At 49.0% G+C, this 26,684-nt stretch overlaps 1 protein-coding gene across 6 annotated transcripts; it reads left to right on the top strand.

The window, feature by feature from the left end:
* Nucleotides 1–124: 124 nt before the first annotated feature.
* Nucleotides 125–25,651, top strand: EREG (epiregulin). 6 transcript variants are annotated; one of them, XR_004356631.1, is made up of 7 exons: nt 17,736–18,044; nt 19,204–19,326; nt 23,246–23,329; nt 23,476–23,599; nt 24,177–24,323; nt 24,996–25,141; nt 25,240–25,651. XR_004356631.1 is itself a non-coding variant. In XM_032685658.1 (6 exons), exons 2-6 carry the CDS (start codon nt 16,516–16,518, stop codon nt 25,298–25,300), a joined length of 423 nt encoding a protein of 140 aa, XP_032541549.1. In that variant the 5' UTR covers nt 125–2,253; nt 16,464–16,515; the 3' UTR covers nt 25,301–25,651. The 6 variants fall into 6 exon arrangements, 4 of the variants coding, with proteins under 4 accessions (XP_032541549.1, XP_032541550.1, XP_032541546.1 ...); XR_004356632.1 differs by having other exon boundaries at nt 24,976–25,141; XM_032685658.1 differs by lacking the exons at nt 17,736–18,044; nt 19,204–19,326; nt 24,996–25,141 and adding exons at nt 125–2,253; nt 16,464–16,522.
* Nucleotides 25,652–26,684: the final 1,033 nt, after the last annotated feature.

The raw sequence follows: 26,684 nt of genomic DNA, 5'->3' as shown, positions 1-26,684 counted from the left end.
TGGAGTTCAGGGGGAACCCCCTCTTTCATGGGGGTCCTGGTCAGTAGCTGAGCTATTTTGGCTTTCCGTGTGATACCAACAAATAAAACAGCACATCACACACTGTTTGGAATCCCACATATCAGAGGGAACAAGTGGCACGTGCCTGGATTGAGACCAGTCCTTTCCTCTGCACATCAACATCAGCATTTTCCAACTCAGCCTTTTTGTCTTCTTCATCTCAAGTTAAATCCTCAAATCTCTGCACTGTTTGCTCCTTTCCATTCTTCTGACCTTTTATAATTGTCCACTGCCAGACAACTTGTGCTCTTCACAATTTTCAACTCAGCTTTCAGTAGTGGCCCCAAAGTTTTCTGTGTCACATATGTGTAGTGAGAGGGCAACGATATGTGAATTACAGTCTGTGCATCCACACCAAGGCACAGACAAAAACCACCCTTCACCCCTCTCACATGGAAATGCCTATTGAAAACATGCATGCTGTCAGGAAAACACAGGTGAGAGATCTTTATTATCGATCTCAGAGAAAATTTTAGAGCTACGTATCCAAAGGATGAAAAGCCTCAGGATTTTTGTCATGAGTGAATCTTCCTCTCAACAGTGAGTTGTCTCTTCCTGTGTGCACACTGCCAGTGTTGGATTCACCCCCCGGGGACCAACCCTCCTCCATGGAAGAGGCTCTGTCTTGGAGCAGGCACACACCTTCCTCAGGGGGTATGTGCTGTTGTTAAAGAAGTTCTAAGGGCAGGAGTTTGAGCAGCTGGACTTTACCTTGCCTAAAGAAAGCTGTTGGAGAGAGATGGATTTGGTTTGGTTTTAGCTGTTTGTATGTCCTCTTACTGATGTTTTTTATACCCTTAATGTACCAGTGGCCAAGCAGAGGATATGGGAGTTGTTCTTCAAAAGTATTTACTCATTGCAGTGAGACATTCTGTACCTGTAGAAAACACACACTAAATTTTTTTTCATGTTTAGTTAAACATAACTGAAAAGGAAGGTTTACTTCAAGGCCACAATTTATCGAGAGACTACATAGTGAAATATATTTTTCCTGTTGGCTTTCTGGCCCAAGGCAGCTTTGGAGGGGCTGCCAGTGTGAGTTTGCTGAGATTTTTTTGTTAGTGGAAGAAAAGCTGGAGAATGAAACACGAGATGAGTCTGTGCCACACAAAATGAGACTTTGTGTCAGGGTAGAATGAGAATAAAATGGAAAGACAAAGATGAGAAGAAGGAAGGAAGGAAGCAAGCGGAGGTCTTTGCTGTATTTTAGCGTTCTTTGTCCAAATAGCGTCAGGGCTTCCAGAATTGGGTTCGTCACCACCTGGGTGCTGTGTGCCCTTCACGCTGAAGCACAGGCTCGGAGCAGGCCCAGGCCGTGTTTGAGGCATCCCTGCCTGCCTGACTCACTGTGCAGTTTGGTGCAGTGCCCTGGCTGAGGAAGCCTGCTCTGCCTCAGATCACTGCGTGGGGTCAGCCCTGCTGAGCCCTGCCTTGATCAGTGACAGATGCTGCCAGCCTGGTATGGTGTGTTGCTGCTTACGGTGCTGAATTTCCTGCAGAACTGGCCTGTCAGAGGATCAGGATCATCTTTCCTGGCTCATTTATCAGGCTCAGAGTCCTTCTGTAATGGCATAATTAACAGAGTTGTAAACTTCTCCTTCCCATTCTAGCTGCACGTGCCAAAAACTGTCATTTCAAGAGGAGCCCTTGTGTTTGTGTGGCTTTTAGGCTGGTCTGCCTCAGCTGTGAGGGGCACCAGCTCCGCAGGGCCGAGCCAGAGACATCAAAGACTGGGATCAGCCTTTCCAAAGGACAGAACGCTTGCCCTGTGCATGATCCTGGCTGGTGGAACCATACTGGCTTTTCCTGCAGCGCATCTCAAGCCGAGTTGCCCTTAAGCCACCCAGCCCTCAACCTGCTTCACTGGCATCTGCAGCCGCTGTGCAGGTGTGCTGGGCTGTGACTTGAACACCTCCCTCAATTCAACACCCACTTCCTGCTCTGGCGTGTGGGTGGCCTGCAGTTACTGATCCCAGCAGGGGCTGTTTCAAACAGGGAGGTGCAAGCCTGGGGAAAAAAAGGCTGTGCTTTCCAAACAGTCCTTCCTGCCAGGGCACACTGTGGTGAACAGCGGTGCCGTGATCGCTCTCGGAGCTGCACTGGCACAGGAGCACCTGGGCCAAGAGCCAGCCAGCCACTGCAGACGGTGCCAGAGGCTCCTGGAGAAGGTTTTGGAGCTCTAGTGGCAAGCAGGTAGGTAGGAAACAGTTTTCCCTTGGAGAACATTTTGCCTTTTTCTTAGTAACCCCGAGTATGTTTTGATAGTGACACAGCAGGGTTTCTGGTCCATCCCACTTACAGTAAAAGTACAAATCCAGTTTGCACTGCTGCAGCCAGCACAAGGCTGCCTGTCATGTGGTCTGAGTGTAAGTCCTGCCTTGTGTTCTAAGAACTACCTGTGAAACTGGTTACTTGCTAGTGACTCAACTTCATGCAAAAAAGACCCCGAAACCAAAAATCAAACAGAACAAAATCAACCCCCCAAAACTTTGGCTCTCAGCAAAGTTTTAGAGCTTTGTAATTCTTTACAGTCATTAGATGTTTTGTTTAATTTCTGGTCCATGAAATACACTGTAGCTTTCAAAGCATCCCACAAGGAGAAGGCTCATTTGGCAAAATAACTGATATAATTCAGTTCAGAAAGCTCCTGTGACCCCTGAAGTGCTCAGTCCTTAATGGATTTGTCTTTAGAGCATCCCCAGGAACCAAAGCAGTGCTTCGGGAATGATGTGCTGGGGAGAACTAAGACAGGGAGGGATTAAAGTCACCTGAAGGAGAGGCATCAAACTTTTCCAACCTTTTCAATAACTCTTCCGTGAGTTCTTTTAAGAACTCCAGTGGTGCTCTGGTAGGTCAGTAACACAGCAGCAGTGTTGAGAGGGGAAAGACGGGTCAGATTTGGTCAAGTGCAAGTTTCATGACGGACAGCAAGGTGGCATCCGTAGTGACTTGTGGCTGCTCGTACCTGTCCTGAGCCTTGCTCTGAGCAGGGAAACGCCGGTAGAGGTCCCTATTGTACTGCAAATCCAGGAAACCAGCCGGGACTCCTCCTTTACGACCCAGTTAACAAACAAACAAACAAAAAAGTGCAGGTACTCATTAAAAGCTCAGTGTGAGTAGTCATTAATTATCATGACAGCAATAAAATCTTGTGCTGGGACTCGACGTGGGGCTGCTCCTACTCTCGCTGAATTGACTGGGAGCGAGAGCAAGTTCTGTGAGCAGCAGCTGGAGGTGAGCACAGCCAACACCACCGGGGTGTGCATGAGATGGAAATGGGCACGGGGCTGCTGCTGGGAGCACTGGGACTCCTGCCCCCTTGGCCTCTTGGCTGCACAGCTGGGAAGAGCTCGCTGTCCTGTGGCTTTGGGATTAGGAGTTGAGGCACAGGCTGGTTTTGGCCGAGAGCAGGGTTTGACTTGCTGTGTAAGGCCAGGGCCTGTGTGGGCAAGCCCACCTCTGAATGAGAGGTTGTTCAATTCAAATTAAACTTCTCATTTCATTTTTATAAATATAAACATAAACTTTGTCTGCAACACACAATTTCACAAATTAGGATTAAAACTGTTTTAAATGCTTATTCTCTGGAGCAGTTTGGGATGAGCTGAACTTGGGAATCGAGTCATGCCTTACATAGATCTTTGGAGGGCATTTTCCACTTGATAGTTTGCTGGGGTTTTCCCGTGTTGTGGAATTAGGACCACCTGTAAAATGGAGCTTAGCTCTGAGCTCAGTTTTCTAACTTGTAAAAGGGTCAGAGGTATCCAAAGGCCAGGTTTTGACATTGTCCATGCCTGACATTGAGTAATTTAAAAGCTAATTTTTAATGAAAACTTCATGTTGAATTTATCTGGTGATATTGGCGAGCAGGTTTCCTTGTAGAAATTCTCTAGTGGCATTTCTTTTTAACAATGTTTTGTCCTTTAATAAGCAAAAATGCTGTTTGCTGTACTTCAAATTCCTGATACTCAAATTGAAGCTGTGTTTCCTGGCCAGGACTGACCAAAATGCAGCATTGACTCTGCTGATGAGAGTCAGGCTGTTACTGAGTACAAATTGATGTGCTGTTACCTTCAGCTTCCCAAGCTGAGGGGCCACATTGAGATCCAGGGACAGGAGTGTTGGAGCTTTGTCACTCCTTGAAATCTGTAACACTCTTTGCTTTTTTTAATCGTTGTTCAGGTTTTTTTGGTTGGGGGCACAGGCAATGCGGGAACCCTTCCTCTGTCCTCTGTGTCCAGTGCTGTGGTGCAGAGATGCCCCTCCACAGCCCCCTCTGACTGAGAGCACAGCCAGGGCTGTGGAGAGGACAGGGCCGAGCTTTGCAAGAACATCTGACTAACCGAGGCAAAGGTGACTTGTTTGACATCATTTTGGTGCGTCAGGCTGGGTCTGTTTGTGTGCCATTGTTGTGGCAAATCCCATGATGAACGGCGTGCTATTGACTCCTGCCGGCCGTTTGACGGGAGCGCGGCAGCGAATTTGGCCGTGAGCGCTGTTCCAGGAAGTGTCTTAAGAGATGCCAAGGCCGAATTTAAAGGCTGTGGGGCAACAGCTGGACCTCTCGGGGACCTGGGGCAGCTTTATGTCACAGGGAGGATAAGGAGCTTCCCTTGGGTGCATCCGTGCTCTGCGGGCCCCACAGCCCAGCAGCCACCTCCGGGTGGAGGTAGCAGGGCAGGGTGAGTCAGTGACACGAGGGGACCCCGAGTTACAGGCCCTCCCAGAACATGCACAGTTTGGCTGAGAGTTCTGTGTCTGTTCCCTTCATTTCAAGGCTGTGACATCCCGTGTTCATGTGTGTTTCTTGGAGGGATGCTGTTGAGGAGGAGAAACTCAAGGAGGGCCCCCAAGTGGCCTTGTCTGTGTCTGTGGGTTTGGAGACTCTCAGCATCTCAAGTGTTGGGTTGTTGGGTACAAATCTTTGTAGCTCTGGCATGACATTTGGTGGACATTGGCAGCTTAATCTGCCTTATGTCTCTCAGGATGGATGGCTCCCGTGGTGCCCTTTTGGGCTGTCCGTGTTTGCCAGAGTGAACCAGCACACTGAAGTGCAGGCAGGACTCCTGAGGAGCTGAGAGACAGGAAATTCTCTTGCCCTTTCCCCTTGCCTTGTTAATACTTCTCTTGACTTTGGTGGCATGTTCATGATGTCTCACGTGCAAAATACATTTGAAAGTTCTCCCTCAGGCATTTCTCATCTGTCTACAGAATTCCTTCCTCCATCACTAACTGCATTTTCCATCAAGATTACAGCAGGAAAAAAATGTTCTCTATGGGCTAGGTGCTCCCCTGTGCGTGAAAAATGTGTGCCGGAGCCAAGAAACACTAGGAGTTTGTTCCTGATTGTTCCCAAGAAGAATGGGCAGTGACGCAGGCGAAGGGCATGACCTTACACCAACACACACACGTTCTGAGGCCTGCGCAGAAACAGCTGTGCTCTCATTGCAGCACTGAGGAGTTTGGGGTGTCTGACCCAGCTGGGTGTCCCCTCACATTCCTCCCTGACCCTTCTGGTCCAGCAGGGGCAGGTGTCTCTCCTTCAGGAGCAAGTGCCCGGATGCAGAAGGAAGCACCTCGGTGGGCTCTGTGTGGATGCTGCAGAGGGGCATTTTGGCCCTGGTGCTGAGCTCTGCCAGGGGCTGAGCTGCTCCCTCTCTGGAGAAACTGTAAAAGGTCTTGTGGGGCTGGGAGGAAAGATGGAGCCTGCTGTCCTTGCTTTCCTCTCTGTCACCTGACCACGTTTGCACTGATGTGATGTCCTCGGTTCCTTTAGGCAGAGGGGGATTCCCCTGTGTGCGGTGCCACTGTAAACTTGCAGGTGCCCTCGTGTAATTCAGGTGCCACGTGCAAACTGCAGCCTGGAAGGACTTTAAAGGGGTGTTTGATTCCAACTAAGGGTTAATTTGATTGCTTTTTAAACTATTAAGGGTTTGTGACATGTAATGGTGCAATACCTCCACTGAAGGCTTTTCTGGAGAATTATTCATAAAACAAGGATCTGTGATTTTCCCAGTTAGCTCTGGCCAAACTCCTAGCCCTGCTGCAGGCTGTGGTAAAACAGTTGTTGACTTCAGTGGGTGCAGACTTGGCCTACTTGCACCACCTTGAATCCTTGGGTATTTAGGCATTCATGGCTTTTAAATGCCGTGGGATTCTTAAAATTCCCTTTTGTTTGTGGTGGTTTCTTTAATAAGAAGTACCATGATACGTAAGAAGAGCAAGGTGAGAGACACAAACCAACATGACACTCAGTAACAGCAACTCAGAGATGTTAAGTGTGCTTTGAATACTACTTGAGGGTTAAAAACCCCTGAATGTAGGAGGAAACTCAAGGGCACTTGGCTCAGTATATGTGTGTGTATATATACATATATATATATGCACAGTTTGTGTAGAGCCTGTTGAAATTCTGGGCACTTTTCTATCAGCTTCATCAGCCTTTGGAACAGACCACAAGGGGCTTGGGTTTCCTGGGACACAGGAGAATCTGGCCATGTCTGTTGTGTTGGAGTCCCTGCCTCTCCTGTTCGTGCAGATAAAATTGTAGCAGAATTCATGTGGATTTTGAGCAGTAGCTTGTGGAGTAACTCGTGGCACTGGGGGGAATTAGATTGAGTATTTTCACAGGATTTTCCCTCAGCGATCCATCAGTTGTTCATGCTTGCCTTAGGGCTGCTGGAGGCTGTGCATTGTCCATAATTTCAGTGAATTGCAGTGAGACTGCTTCTCTCCCTCAATACAGATAGTTCTGCCTGTATCTATTGAAAGAAAACATGACACTAATGGGAGCCAATTTCCCTTTGTCTTCCAAACACATTTAAGACTGTGCATTGCCCCTTTACTTGCACATCCTTCCATCAGCACTTCAGCAGGGTGCTGGCCCGTGCAGAATTCCTGTTCTGCCAGGTGATATTTTCAGTGCCCAGGTGCCATGGAAATACCTGGTCAAATATTGACAGAGGTGCCCTCTGTGTGTGTGAGAGAAAATCTCTGACTTTAATGTGAATGCCGTACCTTGTGCTGATGCAAAGCTGAGGCTCTCCCTTAGATATCAGGTGGTTTGGTAATGTTGAACAGCAAGTTTGTCTTTATTTCTCATAAAAATTATCTTTGTTGACTTGGATCTCGGGTTCATGCAGATCAGTATATGTGCAGAAAGTCCTGCAGAAAGCATTTCAGTATCCTTCAAAGAACTCAGGGAAACACAAACCCAAACCCAGCAATGTGAGAGGGAGAATTGGCTCCCCTGTGCTTACAGCCGTGTCCCTCCTGAGCCCCATGGAGGGTTTAGAGCTGGAGGCTCTGCCCTGGCACAGTGGCAGGTCTGTATGTGAAAGGTGCAGATCAAGGCCTGCACAGTCCTCATACTCTGCACCAAATCTTTAGTCTACGCCTTTCCACATGTAAATTCCCCCCCAGGTTTATGGTCCTGTGCAGAATACAAAAATGATAATTATTAGAAATAACACAAAATACAATTCCATATGATTTAATGCAAGTCAGTGCCAAAGAAGTCCAAGCAAACATTTCGCGTATCATGAGGAACGAAATGGCAAGAAAGCAGCTTGATCTGCTTCATGAGGCCTGTTAGTTCAGAGGCTTCAGCTCAAACACGGCTCCTGTCTTTTTTTGTAAAGCAACCTGAGTACCAGACAGGAGTGGAGCACAGGGCCATCGGCACGAGGCCCTGCACATGTGTTTGGTAGGTTACAGACCCTGCGTGTGCCTTTGTGCTGCCACCAAACAAGTATCCAAATAACTACAGGGATGCCACGGGGATGAAAGTGTTACAGACTTTGAAGGTAGTCCAGAGGGGCTGGAGGATGGTAAAACCAATACTTAGTCCTTAAGTAATACTTTGCATCTGTTGATGGAAAACCAAACACACTACCAAGTGTGCACTGTGGGGGGAGCAGGCAGCATTACAGCAGCCAGCTGAAGTTATCCAGCTGAAATTATCCGGAGACTCCCCTGGCCTGTCACACTGCAGAGTACGTGGAGGCTTCTCAACGTCTGCTTTTACCGCTTGCCTCCTTCAGCCCTGCTGTCCATAAACAACTGGGGGGAGTTTCGGGTGTTACTAATTTTAATAGAGTGGTTTTAAGTATGTTTTGCCTCTGCGGAGCTTTCATAACATGTAGTAATAGAGGCTTTTGGCAGGAGCAGTAAAGCAAATTGCTCCCACCCTCCCTTAGCATGCGGTAAGCTGGGTCTGTCCCAGCAGCCACGTGACTGAGAGTGTGAGCACGGCACAGCACCTGGGGAGCTGGGAATGCCCGTGTGAAACACGCACGCTCCGTGTCCAGCACAGGAGCACCAACCTTCTGCTCTCCCACGCTCCCTGGGCCCGTGATCTCTGCCAGCTGATGCACTTCTGTGTAACCGCTTATTCTGGAGACGAAGGGGAATGTTCTGTCACTGGGGATGCACATCCTTGCACCATGGTTGACTCTAAGCCTTAATTTGCTTTGCTTTTTGAGGGCTTGCATCAGACTTTCAGGCACTTTTGAACAGAGACATTTGTGTTTATCTGCCTACCTGGTAAGGGAAAGGTAAGCAATTTTTATGCTTTAAATGCCTGTCATATCTCCCCAAGGGCATTTAGTTATCTCGTTCCTTAGCTGTAGGTACAGTTGTAGTGGGTGTAAGTTACAGCTTCCTCCTGCTTTATCTGCAAAGCAATCTGGAGCCCAGCTGAGTTCAGAGTGCAATATGCAGGGATTTGCTTTAGAACAAGTAGTGCCAGGACTTCACACTGCTGCCTTTTCCTCCTGGTTTTAAATTAAACAACAAGTTCCTGATGATTTCCTTCACAGAGAACACCTGCCTCATGTGACTGTCAGCGTTCAGTGCTAATGGTGGGTTAGAGGGGTGGAACACAGGCATGGTGTGGCAGTAGGGATGACACCAGAGCAGTCTGTGCCCCCCATAGGAGAAAAGCAGAAGAAAACGGGGTCCTGTCTATGAAGGTTTTGGGGACAGCAGACCCTCTGAGGTTATGTTGGGAATCAGACTGAAATGAGACTTGTTCTAGTTTTCACTTGCTTGTGACATGGCATATGAGTCTTGTCCTTTCACTGAGGTCTGGGGGAAGTGGCTGAATGCTTTGTTGGCATCTGAGCTGATGCAGCAGTTGTAGCCTGGAGTTACAGTTCTTCAAGGCACTTGTTTTGGAGCTAAGGACATCCTGTCAGACTACTTGGCATCAGTGTGCTCCCAGTAGTGGGTTATTCACATGTGAATTAGCAGCAACACAACTTTTGCTTCTACACCAAGGGTTCTTAGTGTTGTTCAGCTGTTGGCTTCCAAGCTGGAGCTTCCCTCTGCATGCAGGCAGCTCCTCCATCCCCCAGAGCTGGCTACCTAGTCAGTCAAATGTGAGCTAGACAGGGTAGGTGTGCCTTGCTTTTAATACAGTATTTAGCTCAGCAGGAACTTTGAGCTTCTCTCTAGCTCTGCTGAGAGGCTGTGTCCTGAGATGGACTGCCAAAGAGTGAGAGGTTAGTGTTATGACTTCTTTTTGAAAGGTATCTTTAGATTTACTGCAGAAAACTTGCTGGATTATGGATAGGTATCTAATTATTGACCATGAAAACACCCTATTTTGCAACACTGAAGAAGAAATTCACGAGAAAATTTAGATTTTTCTATGTGTGTCACTGTCTTCATTCAGCTGGAATGGGTTGTTTATATGAAGGAGAAAAAAACCCCTACCTCCAAGTAAGATGTAGCAACAAACACTCATAGCAGTGCAACATCGTTGCCCTCTCTCCCTGAGTGAGAACTACACAGCATAAGCCCTTGGGAAATGACGCCAACAACAGTGTATCATTTCCTTGATTTACAGTTCCCCGGCAAATGCTGCCAAGATGCGCCGACTGCTTCAACACTTTGTAGAAGCCATGAAGTAGAACCACTGAGGGCACTTGTGTGGTCAGTACGACTTGTGCAACGTTCCCAGGGAAGCCGTAGTTGAGAGAGAGACTTGCAGCAGGTGGGCATGTATCAAGCGGGTCCAGTGCAGCTGAGGGACTTCCAGCAGGATATTTACAGATCGTTGATATCCTGTTTATGGGAGCAGTGTAAACAATCGAAGGCCATTGCCCAAAGGCTCCCATGTTATTTCAACGTGCGTCAAAGCCAGCTGCAGCCCCTGCAGTGCAGTGGGCAGCTCCGATGGCGGGTGGCATGGCAATCAGAGCTGCTCCGCTGTCGTTAAATGTGCAGCAGTGTGCAGTAAGGGGCTCTGTGAGACAGGAGGGAAAAAGCTTACAGAGGGACCCCTCTCTCAGCCTGGTTAACCTGTGCGCCCTTTAAAGTGTCTGCGTTGGGAAGATGAGTAATTAGCTTTGTGTACAGTAGCTCTTCCTGGAAATCTCTCACCTGGTTCACAGAGGGGAGTGTTACAGGAAAGGAGTAGGGGGAAGGGTTGAGGAGGCTGGATGGAGACAGAAGAGCAGGGCTATGCTCTGCACAGGCTCTCAGGTCTGGCACGTTTCACCTGAGACAGGCCATCTTCTGCACTGGCGTAACGGGCTTCTGGCTGATGTCAGGCTGCTTGTGTGCTGGGTTTCCACAGGGTAGGTTAGTCTGGGTGTGGAGCTGGAGCGTGAGCGTGTGGTGCTTGCAGGGGTGACCTCGGCTGTAGGCAGCCTGCAAGTCAGGGGGCAAAAGCATCTCATCCTGAGCATCTGGTGTGCAGCCTCACAAGAAAGGAGTTCTCAGGGGTATCTGTTCAAAGTCCTATATAGGAACTGTTGCTTTTCAGGAATTCAACTAGGTTTGGAGACCAAGCCTGTGTTTTAACCTTTGGCTGACTGACCCTTATCCATAGCCCTTTATTTCCTGTATGAAGGACAAAGACCCTGCAGCAGGAGGATTGATCAAGAACTGCCAGCCGTAGCTTAGTGCTGTTCTTAATTTAGTAGTGATGCTGATCTAATTAAACCCAGCCCTGGCCTTTGTCCTGTCCCACTTGATTTGCACACATGCGCTCTGCGTGTCATAAGGAAATCTCCTGCCTCTCTTAAATAACATCCAGTGGCAGGAAAGAGGACAAGGGGGTGGATGTGAAGATTCCACACAGAGGAGTTATCCGTGGAAGTGTCACAGTAAGGGGCTCTGTGAGACAGGAGGGAAAAAGCTTACAGAGGGACCCCTCTCTCAGCCTGGTTAACCTGTGCGCCCTTTAAAGTGTCTGCGTTGGGAAGATGAGTAATTAGCTGCTGCTGCCACCTCCCCCCCAGGACATCCAGTTGCAGATGTCCCATCTCCCCTGCACACTGCAGGCAACTGGCACACTCTGTTCCCACCAGTGGGTAGGTGGACAAGTTCCCTAAAGGTTAGGCCTAGGCCTTCTGCTCCTCTTGGCCCTTGGACAAACCCACAACCCCTTGCTGAGAGCAGAGAAATGGGCAGGGGCTGAACATCTTTTATTTTGCTTTTCAGTGCATGAGGAATCCAGGCTGCACTCCTTAATGGGTTGGGGAACAACCAGCTCTGACCAGAGAACTGGAGTCTGTCTCCTTTCCTGGTGGCTGCCAGCAGCCTGACCTGCATACATGGGAGGAAAAACCTGTGTTGGAGGCACATGGTTTCCACTTGTGCAGGAGCTCCCCCTGCCCTTCTCAGCCCCACAGAGGCCTAGAGTCCTTCCCAGTGGCTCCCAGTTGGTACCCAGTGTGTGGCTAAGTTGGCTAATGCATTTCTTTGGTGTGTGACCTAGGAACGGTGTCTAGGGAGACTTGGATACCTGAGGTGATGTTCAGACCATTGATGGGAGGAGAAGGTGACTAGAAGATGATGTCACATAGTCTTGATCATTCCCAAACCAAACCCCAGAGGTTTCCACATACCATGTGACTCATGATTGGCTCTCAAGAGTTGGTGGTACTAAATTCACTGGAGATCAAAGAATATGGAGTTTTATAGCAGGTTGGGCCCAGTCAGGGAAAACACCGAATGGAAATGTGATGTTGGGTGTTGCAACCCCAAAGTATTCCTGGTCAGCTTCTTTCCCTTCTGCCTGCATCTTGGCAGACAGAGAGCATGAGGTTCAGCCTGGCTCCCAACTGATGCAAGCTGGAGGAAGTGCTGGGGATTATTTTTGCTGGAATTGTAGGAGAGCTTCATTGGGGACCACAGTGTCCTAGTTTAAAATCTGAGTGCAATGATGCATTGGGCACCCATGTTTATAGGCTCCCTGAGGCAGGCTGTCTCATCACCTCTGCATGCCAACAGCCAGCACAATAAAGGCCTGATCCTCACAGCTTTTTTTTTTTTTTGGTCACTTCAGTAATAGTAATGATTAACAGTAATTATCAGGACAGTAATGGGAGTGTCCCGTGATGCTGGTGGATGGGGGAATTCCACCAAGCGCATCTGCTCCCTTGCCTAGCACTGGTTACCAGGCCAAACAAATACACCGGGGACCCGTGGCGCTTTCCTAGATTTGGTTTCTGGAGCATGTGCTGGCAAAGCTGGTTTCAGGTGACTTGCTGTTTACTCTGTCATCCCTAATGACACACAGCTCCTGTCCGGGGTGCCCCAGCTCCCTGTGCGCGTGGCTGGCGTGCAGGTGACGCTCTTGTAGCCAAAATGTGGAGGCTGTGGACGGCTGAAGTGCTGGTGATGGAGCAGGGCCTGGAGCACAGGGTGAGTCACAGCTCAGGGCTACACCTCATTCAGCAGGCCAAGCACAGGCTGGGAAGTGCCCACCAGGCAGCTCTTCCTCTGCTGGTATATGCTTGATACAGATGAGCAAAATATGTATCAAGGGCCAAAACATGCTTGCCAGGGGGATTGGAGCCAATGTAGCCGAGACCTGCAATGACCGAGGTTCCCAGATGGAGCAGGGAAAAGGCAAGGGCTCTGCTGATGTCTTGAGTGCAGCACGTATTGCTTAGGCTTTACTAGCCTTAGAGGCTGGCCCTGTGCTTAGCAGGTCTGTGATTCCCAGTGACAGTGCCTTCCTCTTGTCCTCCCCGTGCTAGCACCAGCTGTCCCGATGGGAGGTACAGGGGAGGGATGGAGGGTAGTGGTGGAGAGCCCACAGCCAGGATGGACTGCTACGGAGAAAGCTCCACAGCAGTGGTGAGTCACACCAGTCCCCACAGTGGTGGGTTTGCTGTCATTTCACTGTCCTGAGGTGGATGTCACTCTCTGGGCAGAGCTGTTGAGCGGGTGGGCCATGTGGTCATCCACCAGGAACACGCTGTCACATAACAATTTCCATTCTCTTGGCGACTGCTTCACCCAGGTGTGCAAGTGGTGAGCTGCCAGAGAGGGCAGTCTTTGTGTTTGCATGTGTTCTGTCTCTCAGTGGTTAATCCTTGTCTTCCTGGAGAATGAGAAATGCAGTGGAAGAGATGACTTTATGAACTCGAAAGAGGTGTCAATGGACAGAACAGCACACAGGACTGATGGGTGAGGAGCTGGTGTTTTTCTCCCAGCTTACTTTCAACTGCTACATGCTGTGGGAGAAACCCCATTTCTTCCACCGTGGTCCTCACATATTCTAAACAATTCATTTGGAGCAAGGAGAAACAATTACTGGATATATGGGCAGTGATATGGGGGAATTGGGCTTGCTGACATCCTTTATAAGGGTACAGATAAAATGTCTGCACAGGTTGGTTTAGCAGCAAGTAAAGGCAGAAGCCATGGAAAGACTTCACAAATGCAAAAGGCTACAACCCCTTGGAGGCTAAGAAATCACTTAGCATGGAGCACCAGGCTGTAATTAGGAAAGGGAAAACACCAGCTGAGCATTGTGAAGCTCTTGCTGCCCATGAGATGTGTTGAGCCACTCAGGAATTGCCCAGGGGAGAGTAATGGAAAAGTCATACAAGCCAGAAGAATGAAGCTTTAAAAACTGTCCTCTAGGAAGGAATCCAACATGAACTGGCAGACTTGTCCACTTTTTACTGCCATCTTCTGAGATGGAGGACAATTAGCTGTTTGGGCTTTTTATCTTTCTTTTTTAAGTTGTTGGTTAGTTAATACTGACCCAAGAAGTTGGCTAAGAAATCAATGAATTTGGGGAATTGCTTTTTTGTTTTCATAGCAAAACATCTGTGTTGTCCTGTAGCTTTGACCTCATGCTGCATTTACAGGAAGAGACATCAGCCACTTTCAGCCTTGGGTGCAGTGTTTTGAACTCTCATAGTTTATAGGAGAGACTGGTTGTTTAAGAACGTTTGACCTAATTCATCCCTCAGATTCATGGCAAATTTGAGACTGACCTTTAAATGGAATAATTTGGCTCAAGGTTTTTCTTTATTTCCTCCAGACAGCCACATCCACGTATCCCTGTTAAGTACATTCCCTTCTTAGGGCATTTGTGTTCCCACGAGCCCCAAGCTTTTGACCATTTAATAATTTCATAGAATCATTTATTTGGAACGGCCCTCTAAGATCGCCGGGTCCAGCCATTCCTCCAGCGCTGCCAAGCCCACCACTGAACTGTGACAGTAATGCCACATCTACACGTCTTGTAAATCCCTCCAGGGACTTAATATTCATCTTGTGTAGTTCAAATGGAAATGCTTTCAAGAGTGAGCTGCACTCCAATTAACATCCGACTTTCTGAGAGTATTTCTTGAGCATCTCTCATGCTGTGCAGGGAAAGCTTGCTATATGTAAAAATCTGTCTTACTGTTTGAAAAATGTTGGCTGATTTTCCCATGAATTTATGAAAATACTGCTTTTGGTTACTTTGTGCCTGTGTGTAACAGTCTTGAGTGCATCAGAGCAAGACTAGGAATGATCTTCTTTGAGCTTCAAAAATGCTTTCTAAAAAAAAAAATGTTGATTTTGCAAATAGGTCTTGTTCTCAACAGACAAAACCAATGCAGATTCATCCTCACAGTAGCAATTCGTAAAACTGGGTGCAAGTCCTACAGTAAGTAGGTGAAATAAGTGGTGTAGTCACTTGTCACATATGGTTTTAGTTATGTAAAAGCATGCAGATAAAATGGCAGTTCATTGCTGTGAACACGTGTATTCTTCTACAGCAAGTCACCATGAGGAAAACAGAGGCCACAGAAAAATCTACATTTAACCTGGTTTTCTTCCTCTGTAAGGTGAGATGGGTGTGTTGTTGTAGAAAGTGCTGTGTGTCATCAGTGATAGATAAACTGACAGACAAAGCTCAGTCCCTACCCTTGCAATAGTCACTGCTGTGAATCTGCTGCTCCCTCCCAAAAGGGGAGAGGAGTGCTTGTGACACTGAGAGGGGCAAAAGCACAGCGTGGACTTGAGCTGAGCCTCTGTGCTTTGTGAATAGAGGTTTTCTTTAAAGGCGATTTTTCAGCCATTGCAAGGTCATAAGAGCAAGTCATTCTTTCACGCAGGTTCTTAAGGTATTTCCTCATATTCTTGTTACACTTTTTAAAGAAGAAAATCCTGAAATGTCAAAGCCTTCAGGGGGCTACTCAATGCTCTGGTGCCAAGGGGCACAAATCCCATCAGTGCCTTGTCCTGGGCATGCCGGTTCACCGCGGCTGAAATCAAGGCCAGCAGCTGATGCTCTGTTGCCCAACCAGTGCTGCCTCTCAGCGTTGTACAGACATGTTGCTCCGTACCCAGACTGTGGGATGCAAGGAACCTGCCTCACAATGACCCCATTGATGCAGGAAGGCACCACGCAGTGTGAACAGCCTCTTGGAAAACTGGCTCTTGAGGTGTGTGCCAACCTTATCCCAAGAATCAGCCCCCACGTGGAGGAGGGGATGGTGAAAGCCACACGCGGGGATGCTGGGTGCGAAATCACGCACCGTGAACTGAAACACATGACAGACAGATGAAACAAAGATGTGTGCATGATACTTGTTTTCCATGTGTTCAAATCTGAAAGAGGAAATTCCAATGAATTGCTCCAATTGTGTCAGCGTTACTTGGTATCTGGGTACCGGTACAAGACTATAATTAAATGTTGCCTTTCAGAGGATAAATCATGCAGGAATTAGGGTAAAATTAATTATAAAGTGGAAGTTCTATGGTGATGCTGCTTTTTATGGCATCTGTAAGCCCACACACACAAACACTTTGCTAATAGCTGCAATTCCTTCCTTTACACATTATGACCCCTGAGAGAGCAGACAATAAAATCCTTAATAAGGAGCATCAGCCCAAATTAAAGAAGCAACAAAAACAGTCATGTGGCATGAAAAAAAGGTACCATCTACATGACATGACCCCAGCGCTGGAGGGGGGGGAAAGGGGAATGACAAAAAGATTCCAGCTATATCATGTGCCACTTACCGTGGAGGGAAATCTAAAAGCTACTTTCACATTGAGCTTTATTACTTTTATCCTGCCACCTCTCCTACTATTTAGGTCATTAATAAGTTGTGCTGACACGCAGTTCTGTCGTAACGCACTGCCTTTTTTCATTTCAGCATCTGCATGCCTCTGTAGAGCTAAGAAAATGCTCCCAAAATTACGAGGAGTATGATTTGTAAGTACCACATCTATTCCAGCCCCCTTAATTAATGCTTTTATTACTTAGAACTGCTATCTAAACATGGAGTTATGGTATATCATATTCTGCAGTATCTTCTACAATTAACTCTCTTATATCAATAGCTGCTTATAAAATGGAGAAACTATAGGTGCCTGAGTCATCAGTTGTTCCAGTGCACCTCAGTGCCAGGACTCAGACTCCTTTCACTCTGAGATAGGTTAAATTGGTTATCAACATGCCTTTATTGACGATGGAAGGCGGTAAGGCAGGGGAGGAGGATTTTTCCTTTAAGAGGAAAAGAAGTGACCAACATTGCTGAGCAGTTTGTTAAGCCAAAACACACTTTGTATTTCAGGCAAATGCGTGCAGAAGGGATCTGATGGTGGGGGACCCCTCAGCCATCCATGGTGGGCTGTAAGCACCGAACGAGGCCTTGCCTAATGTAGCGATGAGAGTGCGTGGGCTTCAGTGGATTACTTGCATTTTTCTCAGAAGTAGCTGTAACTGGTTGGCTGCTGTTTAGGGAACTGGAAGATGTGTTGCTTCCAGGAACTGACCATGCTACTGGGCTGTGACAAGGCCAAAGGCTGGAGGGGAAACGTGACATAAACACCCCCTGAGCTCGTGACCATTGCAAGCAGCCCAGGTGCCAGGTGAGGTGCTGGCATTCCTGGGGCCTGTGCTGTAACTTAATAGACCATTTCTGCCCCCGGCCCCAGAGCTCCTTGGCAGCCCCACGGAAGTGCCAGGAGATGGGAGATTAGGGATGGCAGCAAGTTTCACACTGCCCACCCTGAGGCATTTTCCAAGCCTTGGTTTAGGCACAAGTGATGTTCATGGCAGTGCAATGGCCCAGTGGTTCTTTGAGCACCAGCAGAGCCCATCTGGGCAGCAGTTGGCTCCCGAGCCTCGTGCCATTACACTTTGCATGGATGCACTGAGGGCAAGCAAAGGCAGCAGTGCCAAGGCTGTGCCATCAGCTGTGGGCATCCACAGCCTTGGGAAGTCCCGAGCATCAGTGCCTTAGCCAAATTGCTCAGAGGGGACAGGTGGTTTTACAGCCCCAGGGACTGTTTGCAGAGATACTCACTAGAACGAGGGATATCGAATGTCCCCGGGGAGCATCCGACGGCCAGAGGGGCCCGGGATGCCCTCCCCTCCCCGCCGAAGCACCGGGGCAGCCGGGCCGCGGCGCTCCCCCTGCCCGCCGTCGGGGCATCGCCCGCGGGCACAGGAGCGGGAGCGGCCAGTCCCGTCCCGTCTCGTCCCGTCCCGTCGGGGGCGGCGGGGCAGGAAGCGACAGGAGGCCGGGCAGGTCGCTGCCCTCGCCGGGCGGGCCGGGTGTCGCCGCCGCGGGGCCCCGCCTCTCCGCCGGCACATAAAGATGCGGCCGGCCGCCGGCTCCACACCGCTCCTGGCTCCGCCGCCTGCCTTCCTGCCGCCTCCTCTGCTCCCCGGGGACCGAGGGCGATGGACGCCGGCTGCCTGCGGGCCCGCAGCCTGCTGCTCTTCCTCGGTAAGCGGAGAGGTCCCCGTTCCCGCGGCCAGGGCTGGGAGGGCATCGGGCATCGGGCGCTGCGCTCTGGGGCGGGCGTTCTCAAGCTACTGGGAAATCTGTGTCAAAGCGTTAAGTTCAGGCTGCCTTTAGGTGAAGCTGATGTGTTTCTCTCCGAGGTGAAGTCACAGGTAGTGACAGGTGTACGGGGGAGGTTGTGTGAGTTGAGGAGCAGATCACACACTCCATGGTGTGTTGTTATGGGATGTTTTGTTGCTTGGGTGATGCCTGGATGTGCTCTGGGACTGAGCGAAGGAGAATGTTCTTTCCCTTTCTCCCCAGCTCTTCTCCTAGTGCTGTCAGTTCTCTTTGACCTTGTCCTGTCCTGTTTATAGCCTGGTCCTGCTGCCTTCACCCAGGCCATGCTCTGAGTGAGCTCAGCGGGTGAGTCCCCACAGGAGCAGAGACTTCCTTATGGTAACAAAACAAGTCGTGGCCTCCCTCTGCTTGACACTTCTCCACCTCCTCACCGGGAGCGTGTAATTCTATTGTATGACATAAGCTACCTGAAAGTCCAAAGTGAACACGTGTATCCTTAGAGCACCGAAAGTCCTGGGGCCTGGGTGTGCTGTGATGCAAGAGCTGATCCTTGTCACACACCTCCACAGGGCGCTGGCAGTGACAGGCAGTGACTGCTGGGAGCTGACCCTGTGGGGCAGTTGAGCCGTGTGGGCAGCGAAGGTCTGAGGCAGGACCGAGGCCTGGCACACTCACACCTTGCTCTATGGACAGAGCATATTCTCACATCCGTGGTGTTGGGGCCGAGGTCATAGTCCATGGAGGGACTCAGTTCCAAGACTTTTCTTTTGGGACAGATGTTTCCCTCACCTGCTAAGCCCACTGCAGCATGAGTTTGGGTCTTAGATCTTGGCCAGCTGTTTCCATAACAGCTGATGGATCAGCTGCACAGCATCTCACTTGCCAGGACAGCAGGCTAAACATCTTGTAGTCTGTGACTCAGCCATGCTTTGCACAAAACTGGCACTGGAAGGAACTGGTGTGTCCTCATGGATCTGCATACGGATTTATTTGTTTCCGGGGCAGGCACAGTATCTAATAGTAAAGGATAGATTAGTCATAGCTAGGTGGCATCATAACAAGTAGTGCCTTCCCCTCCCAGGGCAGGAGTGTAAGCAGAACACAGTGCTCCTGGGAAGGCTGTCTGTTGCTGGTGTTATGCCAGACTGGAAGAGGTTCCCTGCTGAGTGGCTGAAGCCTGTAACTGAAGTGACAGCCATGTCAGGTTTGGATCCTGGCTCTCGTGGGCTTGGTGACTGTGCAGCAGAAAGGCAGCGGTGGCAGAGAGCTGTCGCTCACTCCTAAGCAGCCATGGTGCCGTGCCACCCGTGTGCTCATGTGGTGGTGGAGCCAAGCCCAGGCTTGGGAGTTGCTGCCGAAACCTTGGCACTGGTCTCCTTGTGGTCCCTGTAATGCTTGCTCAGACCTCGAATCTCCAGACCCACCTTATGTTTTCTTGTGTCATGTGTGCCTGGCCATCAGCAAGTGGGCTGAACAAAAAGGTTGCTGAGTCTGGAGATGGAGAAAGTGTTAGGGGCTGATGTGCCTGGCTGGAAACAATAATGGATTTCTGCTTCTTTGACGTAGGGATCTCAGCCCCCATGCAGGTGGTGAAAGCAGAATGGCTGAGGCACAGGGGCAGTATGTGAGTAAGATGACTGGTGTGTAGGTCTCCACAGGGGTGGAAGCAGTACCGGGATGACTGGGTGCACATAATGCATAATTATCTGCATTATCTCTGCTTAAGGGCAAGTCCTGGCACAGTTGAAGATGATCGTGTGGGCCTGTAACAATTTTGGAGCAATAGTCTTCCCATGACAGACTGGTGTTTCCAGGGCTGCCTTAGAGCTGCTGTGGCCAGGCCCGGGCATCCATGGCTGTGAGTCTGCAGTTCTGCAGTTAGACAGTGGTAGTAGGGATGCTCACAAAGCCAGTGGGACACACTGGCTAACGTCCATTTTTCCTGCTTAGTCTACACAAAGAAGGCCTTAGACAGTCAGACATGCTCTGAATGTCCAAAATTCGGTGATGGGGATACACTCTGCAGTTAAAATGGGCTGAGATCCTTCAGGTGTGTGTCACCTGGACACCTCTGAGCTTGGAATTGCTTTGGAAGTGCAACCCATTGAAGAGTGTAGGTGCTACCGCTGCGGCAGAGACCACAGAGATGCCAAATGTGAAGTAGCATCATGGGCTCTTCTTCAGGCGAACTAGTACAAGACTGGCAACCCTGGTGACAGGCAAAGCCAGCTGAAGTGATGATTGACCTCTCAGAAATTTGACAGTTCCCCTCTAAAATGGGTATAAATCTTGCAGAGTAGTTAGTGTATCTCCCATGTGCATCCTTCATTTTTAGCAGTCATCCTGCCACTGGGAACTACAGCTGGCTTTCAGTGGATAAACTCACAGCTGGTCCTTGCAGGACATCTCTGATGGAGGCTACAGGAAGCGAAGGCAGTTGGTCTGTGTCCCTCATTTTCTTTTTCCCTTGTGGAAGGACAAGCAGGCAGCAGCATTGTTCCTGTTCCAGTAAGTGCTGTCAGTGTTAGCCTTGTGGGAATACCTGGGATGTTGGATGCCAGTGATGTAGCAATCTGTGTAGCACTCACGTTCCTGCAAGGCACACGTGAAAATCCACCACCTCATTACTGTTATCTTGTGCCCTGTATTTGCTTAGTGAACAGCAAAGGAATAAAAATATAACCTCTCCCAAGTGCTGTGTTTGATATACATCACTTGATAAATATCCCGGGAAAGGCTCTCCTTTGCCATTGCTGTGTGCGGATCCCTTATCCTCCCAGTGATGTCAGAGGAGAAATATGTGCATGGGCGAAAGGGCAAAACAGAGCAGTGCAAAGCAAGAAGAACTTTGCCCAAAAGCAGCAAATACTGCTGGGTGTCAGCAAGTATCTACAGCTGTGCTCCAGCCTTTCCAGCCCTGTGTACCTGCTTTCAGGTGGAGGAGGATGTCATTCACCGTGCATGGCTGGGGTCAGGCAAACCTTTGGACAGTGTTCGAGGAGGAGGTTATTTGTAATTTGTCCTTCACAGGTGTCTGAGTTGTAAAGTGAGGCTTCCTTCTGGAGCCAAGGGGAGAGCTGACCTGTCTCTTCCACAAACCTGGGCTGGAGCTTCTCAAATGCAAAAGCTGGGTTCTGGTAACTCTCGAACTGGGAACTTCAGATGAAAAATCAGCTGCTCAGGTGGTGCTGCTCAGGTCCAGGGAGTATGCAAACTGGCATAAAAATGTGGAGGCTAGAAGAGATCCTCAGCTGGCTTCATCAATCTGCCTAACAAGCGGGTGTCTTTGATACCTCTGGCATGTTTTGCCTTGACTCCTGCTCTTTACTGCTGTTACCTCTTTCTGTGACATGTATCCTTGTCATGGGACAGAGCTGTCCTGTGCCACAGCTCCTCCCTGCCAAAGGAGCAGCTTAGTCTGTCAAGCACTCCTGAAATGTCCCCCAAGTTCCTGGGAAGAAGGACTGACTCAGTAAATCTTCTTTTCCCAGCATCTTTGGGGACCCCAGGTCCCTGCTGGAGCTCAGTCTGCCATTCTGGCAGTAACTGAGCTGCCAGCATCTGTCAGCCGATGGCCTCTTCTTTCAAACTCTTGAACTTTCTGTCATGGCAACTCAAACTGGCCTTACAGAAATGTTAAACTGCTGCCTCTGAGGAAATCTGCACTGAGCACAGCGCTGCTTTAAAAGAAAATCCCACCCTGAAAGTAAACTTGCACGTCCTGCCCTATTGGAGTGAAAGGCAGGTCCTGCTGAGTCACGCCGGCAGGCACAGGAGTCTCCAGCTTGTGCAGGTGCCAGCATCATGGATCTGATACCATGGCTATGGCCCTGGGGGGGGGAGAGCCCCATCTAAAACTCGATGGAAACCTGGCTTCTTAGCTTTGCAAGGAATGGTGGTTTTAAAAACTCAAACACAGGAAAAACCCCTGTCCCTCTTAGATATTCCGGCTGTCCTCGTATGTAGCTGGAATGAAGGATAAAGGAAGCCTACTAATCGCCCAGAAATAGATGAGCTGCCGGAAATCCATAAATCACCACTACTAGATTTAACCCTGAGATGTAATGAAACTTTCTAATAACTGGAGTTGAATTAGAGTGATCAAGAAATTATGGAGGCACACTCCCTCCATTAGACATGCATGACCTGACAAGTTAATAGAGGCAAACAGCCCAAAGACACAAATTACAGACTTCCGTGGAATGGGGCTGATGACTAAGCAGTTCATGAGCAGGTTAATTTGTGACCACAGCAGGAATGTTAACCAAGTGGATTTCATGGCCAGCTGGGGCAAACATTCACTGTTCCTCATGGGCAGGCCATGGTGCTTGTGAGTACTTGTGCTGGCCTTCAAATCCTGTTTGAAAATGTCCATTTAACTAATGGAATTCCTGAAAGCTGTGCTTGTTTCTTGTGGGGTTCTGCTGAGATAAGTAACAGTGGCCCAGGGCCCAAAAAGGGTGGATCTTACTGCAGGAACTGTCCAGCCCTTCAGCTGCCTACAGCAAGGACAGAGCTGAGGGAGCTCTTTCATGGGAAAGAGCAGTTTTTGAGTTAAGCCTGCTCCAAGCAGTTTGTGATCTCTGTAGCCAGTGGTGGGGTGTGCTGAGTCATCAGCTGTACTGACTTGCAGACTCCTCAGAAATTCTCTTCCTGTGGACTGCTGTGACTCAAGGATATCTTGATTTTTATCAGCGAAAGAACTGCTGTGATGAATGCTGGATTGTTGTGCCTAATTGTGGAACTCTGGCTGTGTCCCTTGCACAGGTGCCTTGCCAGGCCAGTCAGAAACCTAACATAATCATCAAATGGCCCAATTCCTGCCCTCCTGCGTAATCTCTCTGAGCCTGCTCCTGCCCAGGTTCACTCAGTGTGTGGGTGAGAGGTGGTCACAGACACCAGGTTTCTATCTGATCTCTGTTCTGCATCAAAAGTTTGTATTTCAGAGATGTGTCTTTGGGCTGCCTTATATGCCTCACTCAGACCTGTATTTTTTCAGCTTACAACACTGGGTTTTTCCTACTAGGATAAAAAGTTTCTATCCTTGTATTAATGAGTGTGGCAGCTTAAATACTTAACTTGAAATGCATCTAGTTTTGACTCTTGTTTTTATTCTCTCACAGGTTACCTATTGCAGGCAGCCCTGGGCACAACAGTGATCCCGTTATGTGGGCCTGGTGAAATGGAGAACTGCACCACAGCGCTCAGTAAGTACTGCACAGCTCTTCCTAACAACAGATCTTTGCTTCCCATCTTCCCTGGGCTTGCAGCCTCACTGAGGTGCCCTTGGAAATCACCTTTCTGCTAAGCAACATTGCCCACCTCCTGAGGTGCTAATGAAATCTCTTTGCAGTCCAGACAGAGAACAGCCCACGTGTGGCCCAAGTGGGGATAACGAGATGCAAGCCTGAAATGAAGGACTACTGCTTCCATGGGCAGTGCGTGTACATCGTGGACTTGGATGAACACTACTGCAGGTGTGGACAGGGCCCTGTGTGTCCTGCACGTATCCCTGGGGTGGGCTTTGAGGTGAACTTGGATCTCACTGCTGCTGGCACTTAGCTGGAATACTCAGCCAGCCGAGTATTAAAGGCTCACAAGAACTTGGAGAGGAGCAGTACGTCTATACTGCACTTCAGCTGCATTTAGGCAAGTGTTAAGCACATGTGCTGCCTCCAGTGAAATCTCTGTGTGTGAGAGTCTCAGACACCAGAAATTAATCACCAACCCACCTCGGGACATTTATTCTGATGTGCTTCCCTGTCCATCTGTATTTACAGTAGTGTGAGATCCAGATCTCAGGCACAGCACCAAGGGTCTCCCCTTTGATCCACCCTACAAAATAAAGACCTTTTTATGCCTAAAGGCATTTTTAAGGGTACTCCTTGTTTACCTGAAGAATTTGCAACCCTTTCTAGGACCATATGGGCTTGAGTTACATCAGGTTCAAATGGCTTATCCCTGAGGAAACAGCAGGCCAGCGTTTCAGCACATAGTCCGTGCTGCAGTGGAGCCCCTCAGGCGTGTCTCTAGTTCCGTGTCTCTCATTCCCAGGTGTGACGTGGGGTTCTCTGGAGTGCGGTGTGTGCACTCGGAGCTGGTCCGGCAGCCCCTCAGCAAGGAGTACGTGGCACTGACGGTTATCGTGGTTCTGCTCTTCGTCGCTGCCATCTCCCTTGCAAGCTACTACATCTACAGGAGGTAAGACAGGTGTCCTCGGTGGCTCAGGAAGGTGAGCTGGCTGCAGGTGTTGCCAGGCACCCTCAGAGTACCTGTGGACAGCCTGGCACACCGCACTCCCTCGAGTGCACGGATTCGGTTTGATGTACAGACCTGCTGGCCTGCACCAGAAGTGCTCAGGAAAGGAAGTGTGCTGACAGCGTGGCATAACCCAAATTGCAGGCCAGGCTGCAGCACTCCCAGGTGCCTTTTCACCCCAGCACAGGACTATGTAGCTTGTCTATATAAGGACTATATAAGCATGTCTGGCTTAGAGGGTGTGTTGAGGTCAAGGAGTGAGCAGAGAGGGAATAGGAAAGTTCTTGTTCTTTTATTGGTAGTGCCATTTCCCCAGTCATCAGGAAATGGAGAACAACTGGATTACTACTTGCTAATTCGTTATCTGCCATGTTATTGCAGTGCCTGTAATATCATGAGCATTGCCTTGTCAGCTTTACCATGGGGGACAGTAGTCTTCTCCATGAACAGACCCACAAGCAGCAGGAATCATTCTCCAGGCTAAAAATTAACAGTAAGCAGCTGCCAGAGAGCTGAGGAGGTGGAACAACTCCAGAGGGAGAGCTCAGCTTCCCAGATCTGATAGCTAGATGGTAACCAGCAGGATTTCTCAAAGACAGACCTACTTACCCACAGGAAGACTTTAAGGCAGATGTGGAATTTTCAGTGAAGAGCTGAGAAAGGAGACTGCACGCGAGTGATCTCAGAGCTGGAAATGAGCACAGACAGAGCCCAGGAGCTAGAGATTTAAAGGAGGAGAGATTTAAAGCAAACTTTAGAAGGTCATACAGCTTTTTTTTTCCTTCCTTCCCTTCACTCCCCAAAAAGCCATTTGGAACAACCGTCTTTCCAGAACTCACATTTCTCTCCTCTGCTCCAGGTACCGAAACAAGAGGAGGCAAACAAACGCCAGTGAATACAAGGAAGTTGGTGCCCTATAGGAGAGACGGTGACCTCCTGCAGTGTTCCATTCATCTGGATGGACTCCGTGGCTTCCCATCTATTTAAATATTATTTTTATTATTAATATTTACTATATTTATAACCTTAAAAAAATTTCAATTGTTTGGTGATTCAATCTGTATAGGTCAAGCATTTTATTTGCAGTGTTTTATTTTTTTATTAAATAATATTTCCTAAAGGAAACCCCACCTAAGTGGTTCTGTGGGATAGAGATATATTTTTATAAAAACCCATCTTCTTGCTCTGGAGAGAAGAATTTTATATTTATTCTTGTGAATATACTCAAAGCAATTGTATTCCTTGAAATAAAAGTTCAGACAAAGTCAAAATATCTGCTGCATTGAAAGGATGTTGGGTCAGTGGAGTCACCTCCAGCTGGTGGCAACTGGTTCCCCAGGGCTCAGTACTGGGGCCAGTCCTGGTTCATATCTTTGTCGCCGCATCCTGTGTTCAGTTTTGGGCCCTTTACAAGAAGAAAGACATTCAGGCACTGGAGCATGTCCAGAGATAGGAACAGAGCTGAGGAAGTAGCTGGAGCACCAGAGGGAGCTGGGGAGGCTCAGCCTGGAGAAAAGGAGGCTCAGAGAGGACCTTCTGGTTCTCTCTAACTCCCTGACAGGAGGATGGAGCCAGAGGGGGGTCAGGCTCTGCTCCCAGGGAACAAGGGGCAGGACAAGAGGAAAAGGCCTCAAGTTGCACGAGGCGAGGTTCAGGTTGGACACTGGGAAAACTTCTTCCAGAAAGGGCTGTCCAGGCCTGGCACAGCTGCCCAGGGCAGTGGTGGAGTCACCACCCCTGGGGGGATTTAACAAACATGTAGATGTGGCACGTGGGGACATGGCTTAGTGGTGGCCTTGGCTGTGCTGGATTAATGCTTGGACTCAATGATCTTAGAGCGAAACTTGACGTGGTTTGACTGAGCAGGATCTTTGAAACCCCAGCAGTTATTTTTGGAGAGAGAAACCACAGTATTGTTAATAATATATATCAATGCACCTTAGTTCCAATGAACAGCTTTTAGCTGGCATAATTGTAGGAGGTCTTAAAACACAGCTCCTAGTGCAGCCTATCCAACAGGTACTGCATGACAGCAGCACAGATGCCAGGCCATACCCTCAGGAAGGTTGTGCTTGTTATGTTTTGGATTGCAGCAGGGACACAGCAGCACAAGTGGATCTGTGCAGCTGAACACACTAACCCGTGGCTGCTCAGCGTGTGAGTATAGCTACAGAAGGAAATCTGCCTCAGAACCAGGACACAAGTCCTCCCCACACTGTTTCTGCCACACTGTCCATCCTACAGGTGGGAGGAGGGCAAGGAAAGGTTTTGAGTTTGGGCATAATGCGGATATCTTGTTGGCCT

This window comes from Chiroxiphia lanceolata, chromosome 4, assembly GCF_009829145.1.
Source record: "Chiroxiphia lanceolata isolate bChiLan1 chromosome 4, bChiLan1.pri, whole genome shotgun sequence".
Lineage (NCBI taxonomy): Eukaryota > Metazoa > Chordata > Aves > Passeriformes > Pipridae > Chiroxiphia > Chiroxiphia lanceolata.
Note: the sequence above shows the minus strand (reverse complement) of the source record. Positions and strands in the feature narration are given on the sequence as shown.

Bases quoted from the DNA above. Each gene is read 5' to 3' on its own strand.
- EREG (XM_032685655.1), top strand. From the start codon at position 17,999: ATGGACGCCGGCTGCCTGCGGGCCCGCAGCCTGCTGCTCTTCCTCG. The intron at 18,045-19,203 runs GTAAGCGGAGAG...TTCCCCTCCCAG, and splicing joins CAGCCTGCTGCTCTTCCTCG to GGCAGGAGTGTAAGCAGAAC. The intron at 19,327-23,245 runs GTTTGGATCCTG...ATTCTCTCACAG, and splicing joins TGAAGTGACAGCCATGTCAG to GTTACCTATTGCAGGCAGCC.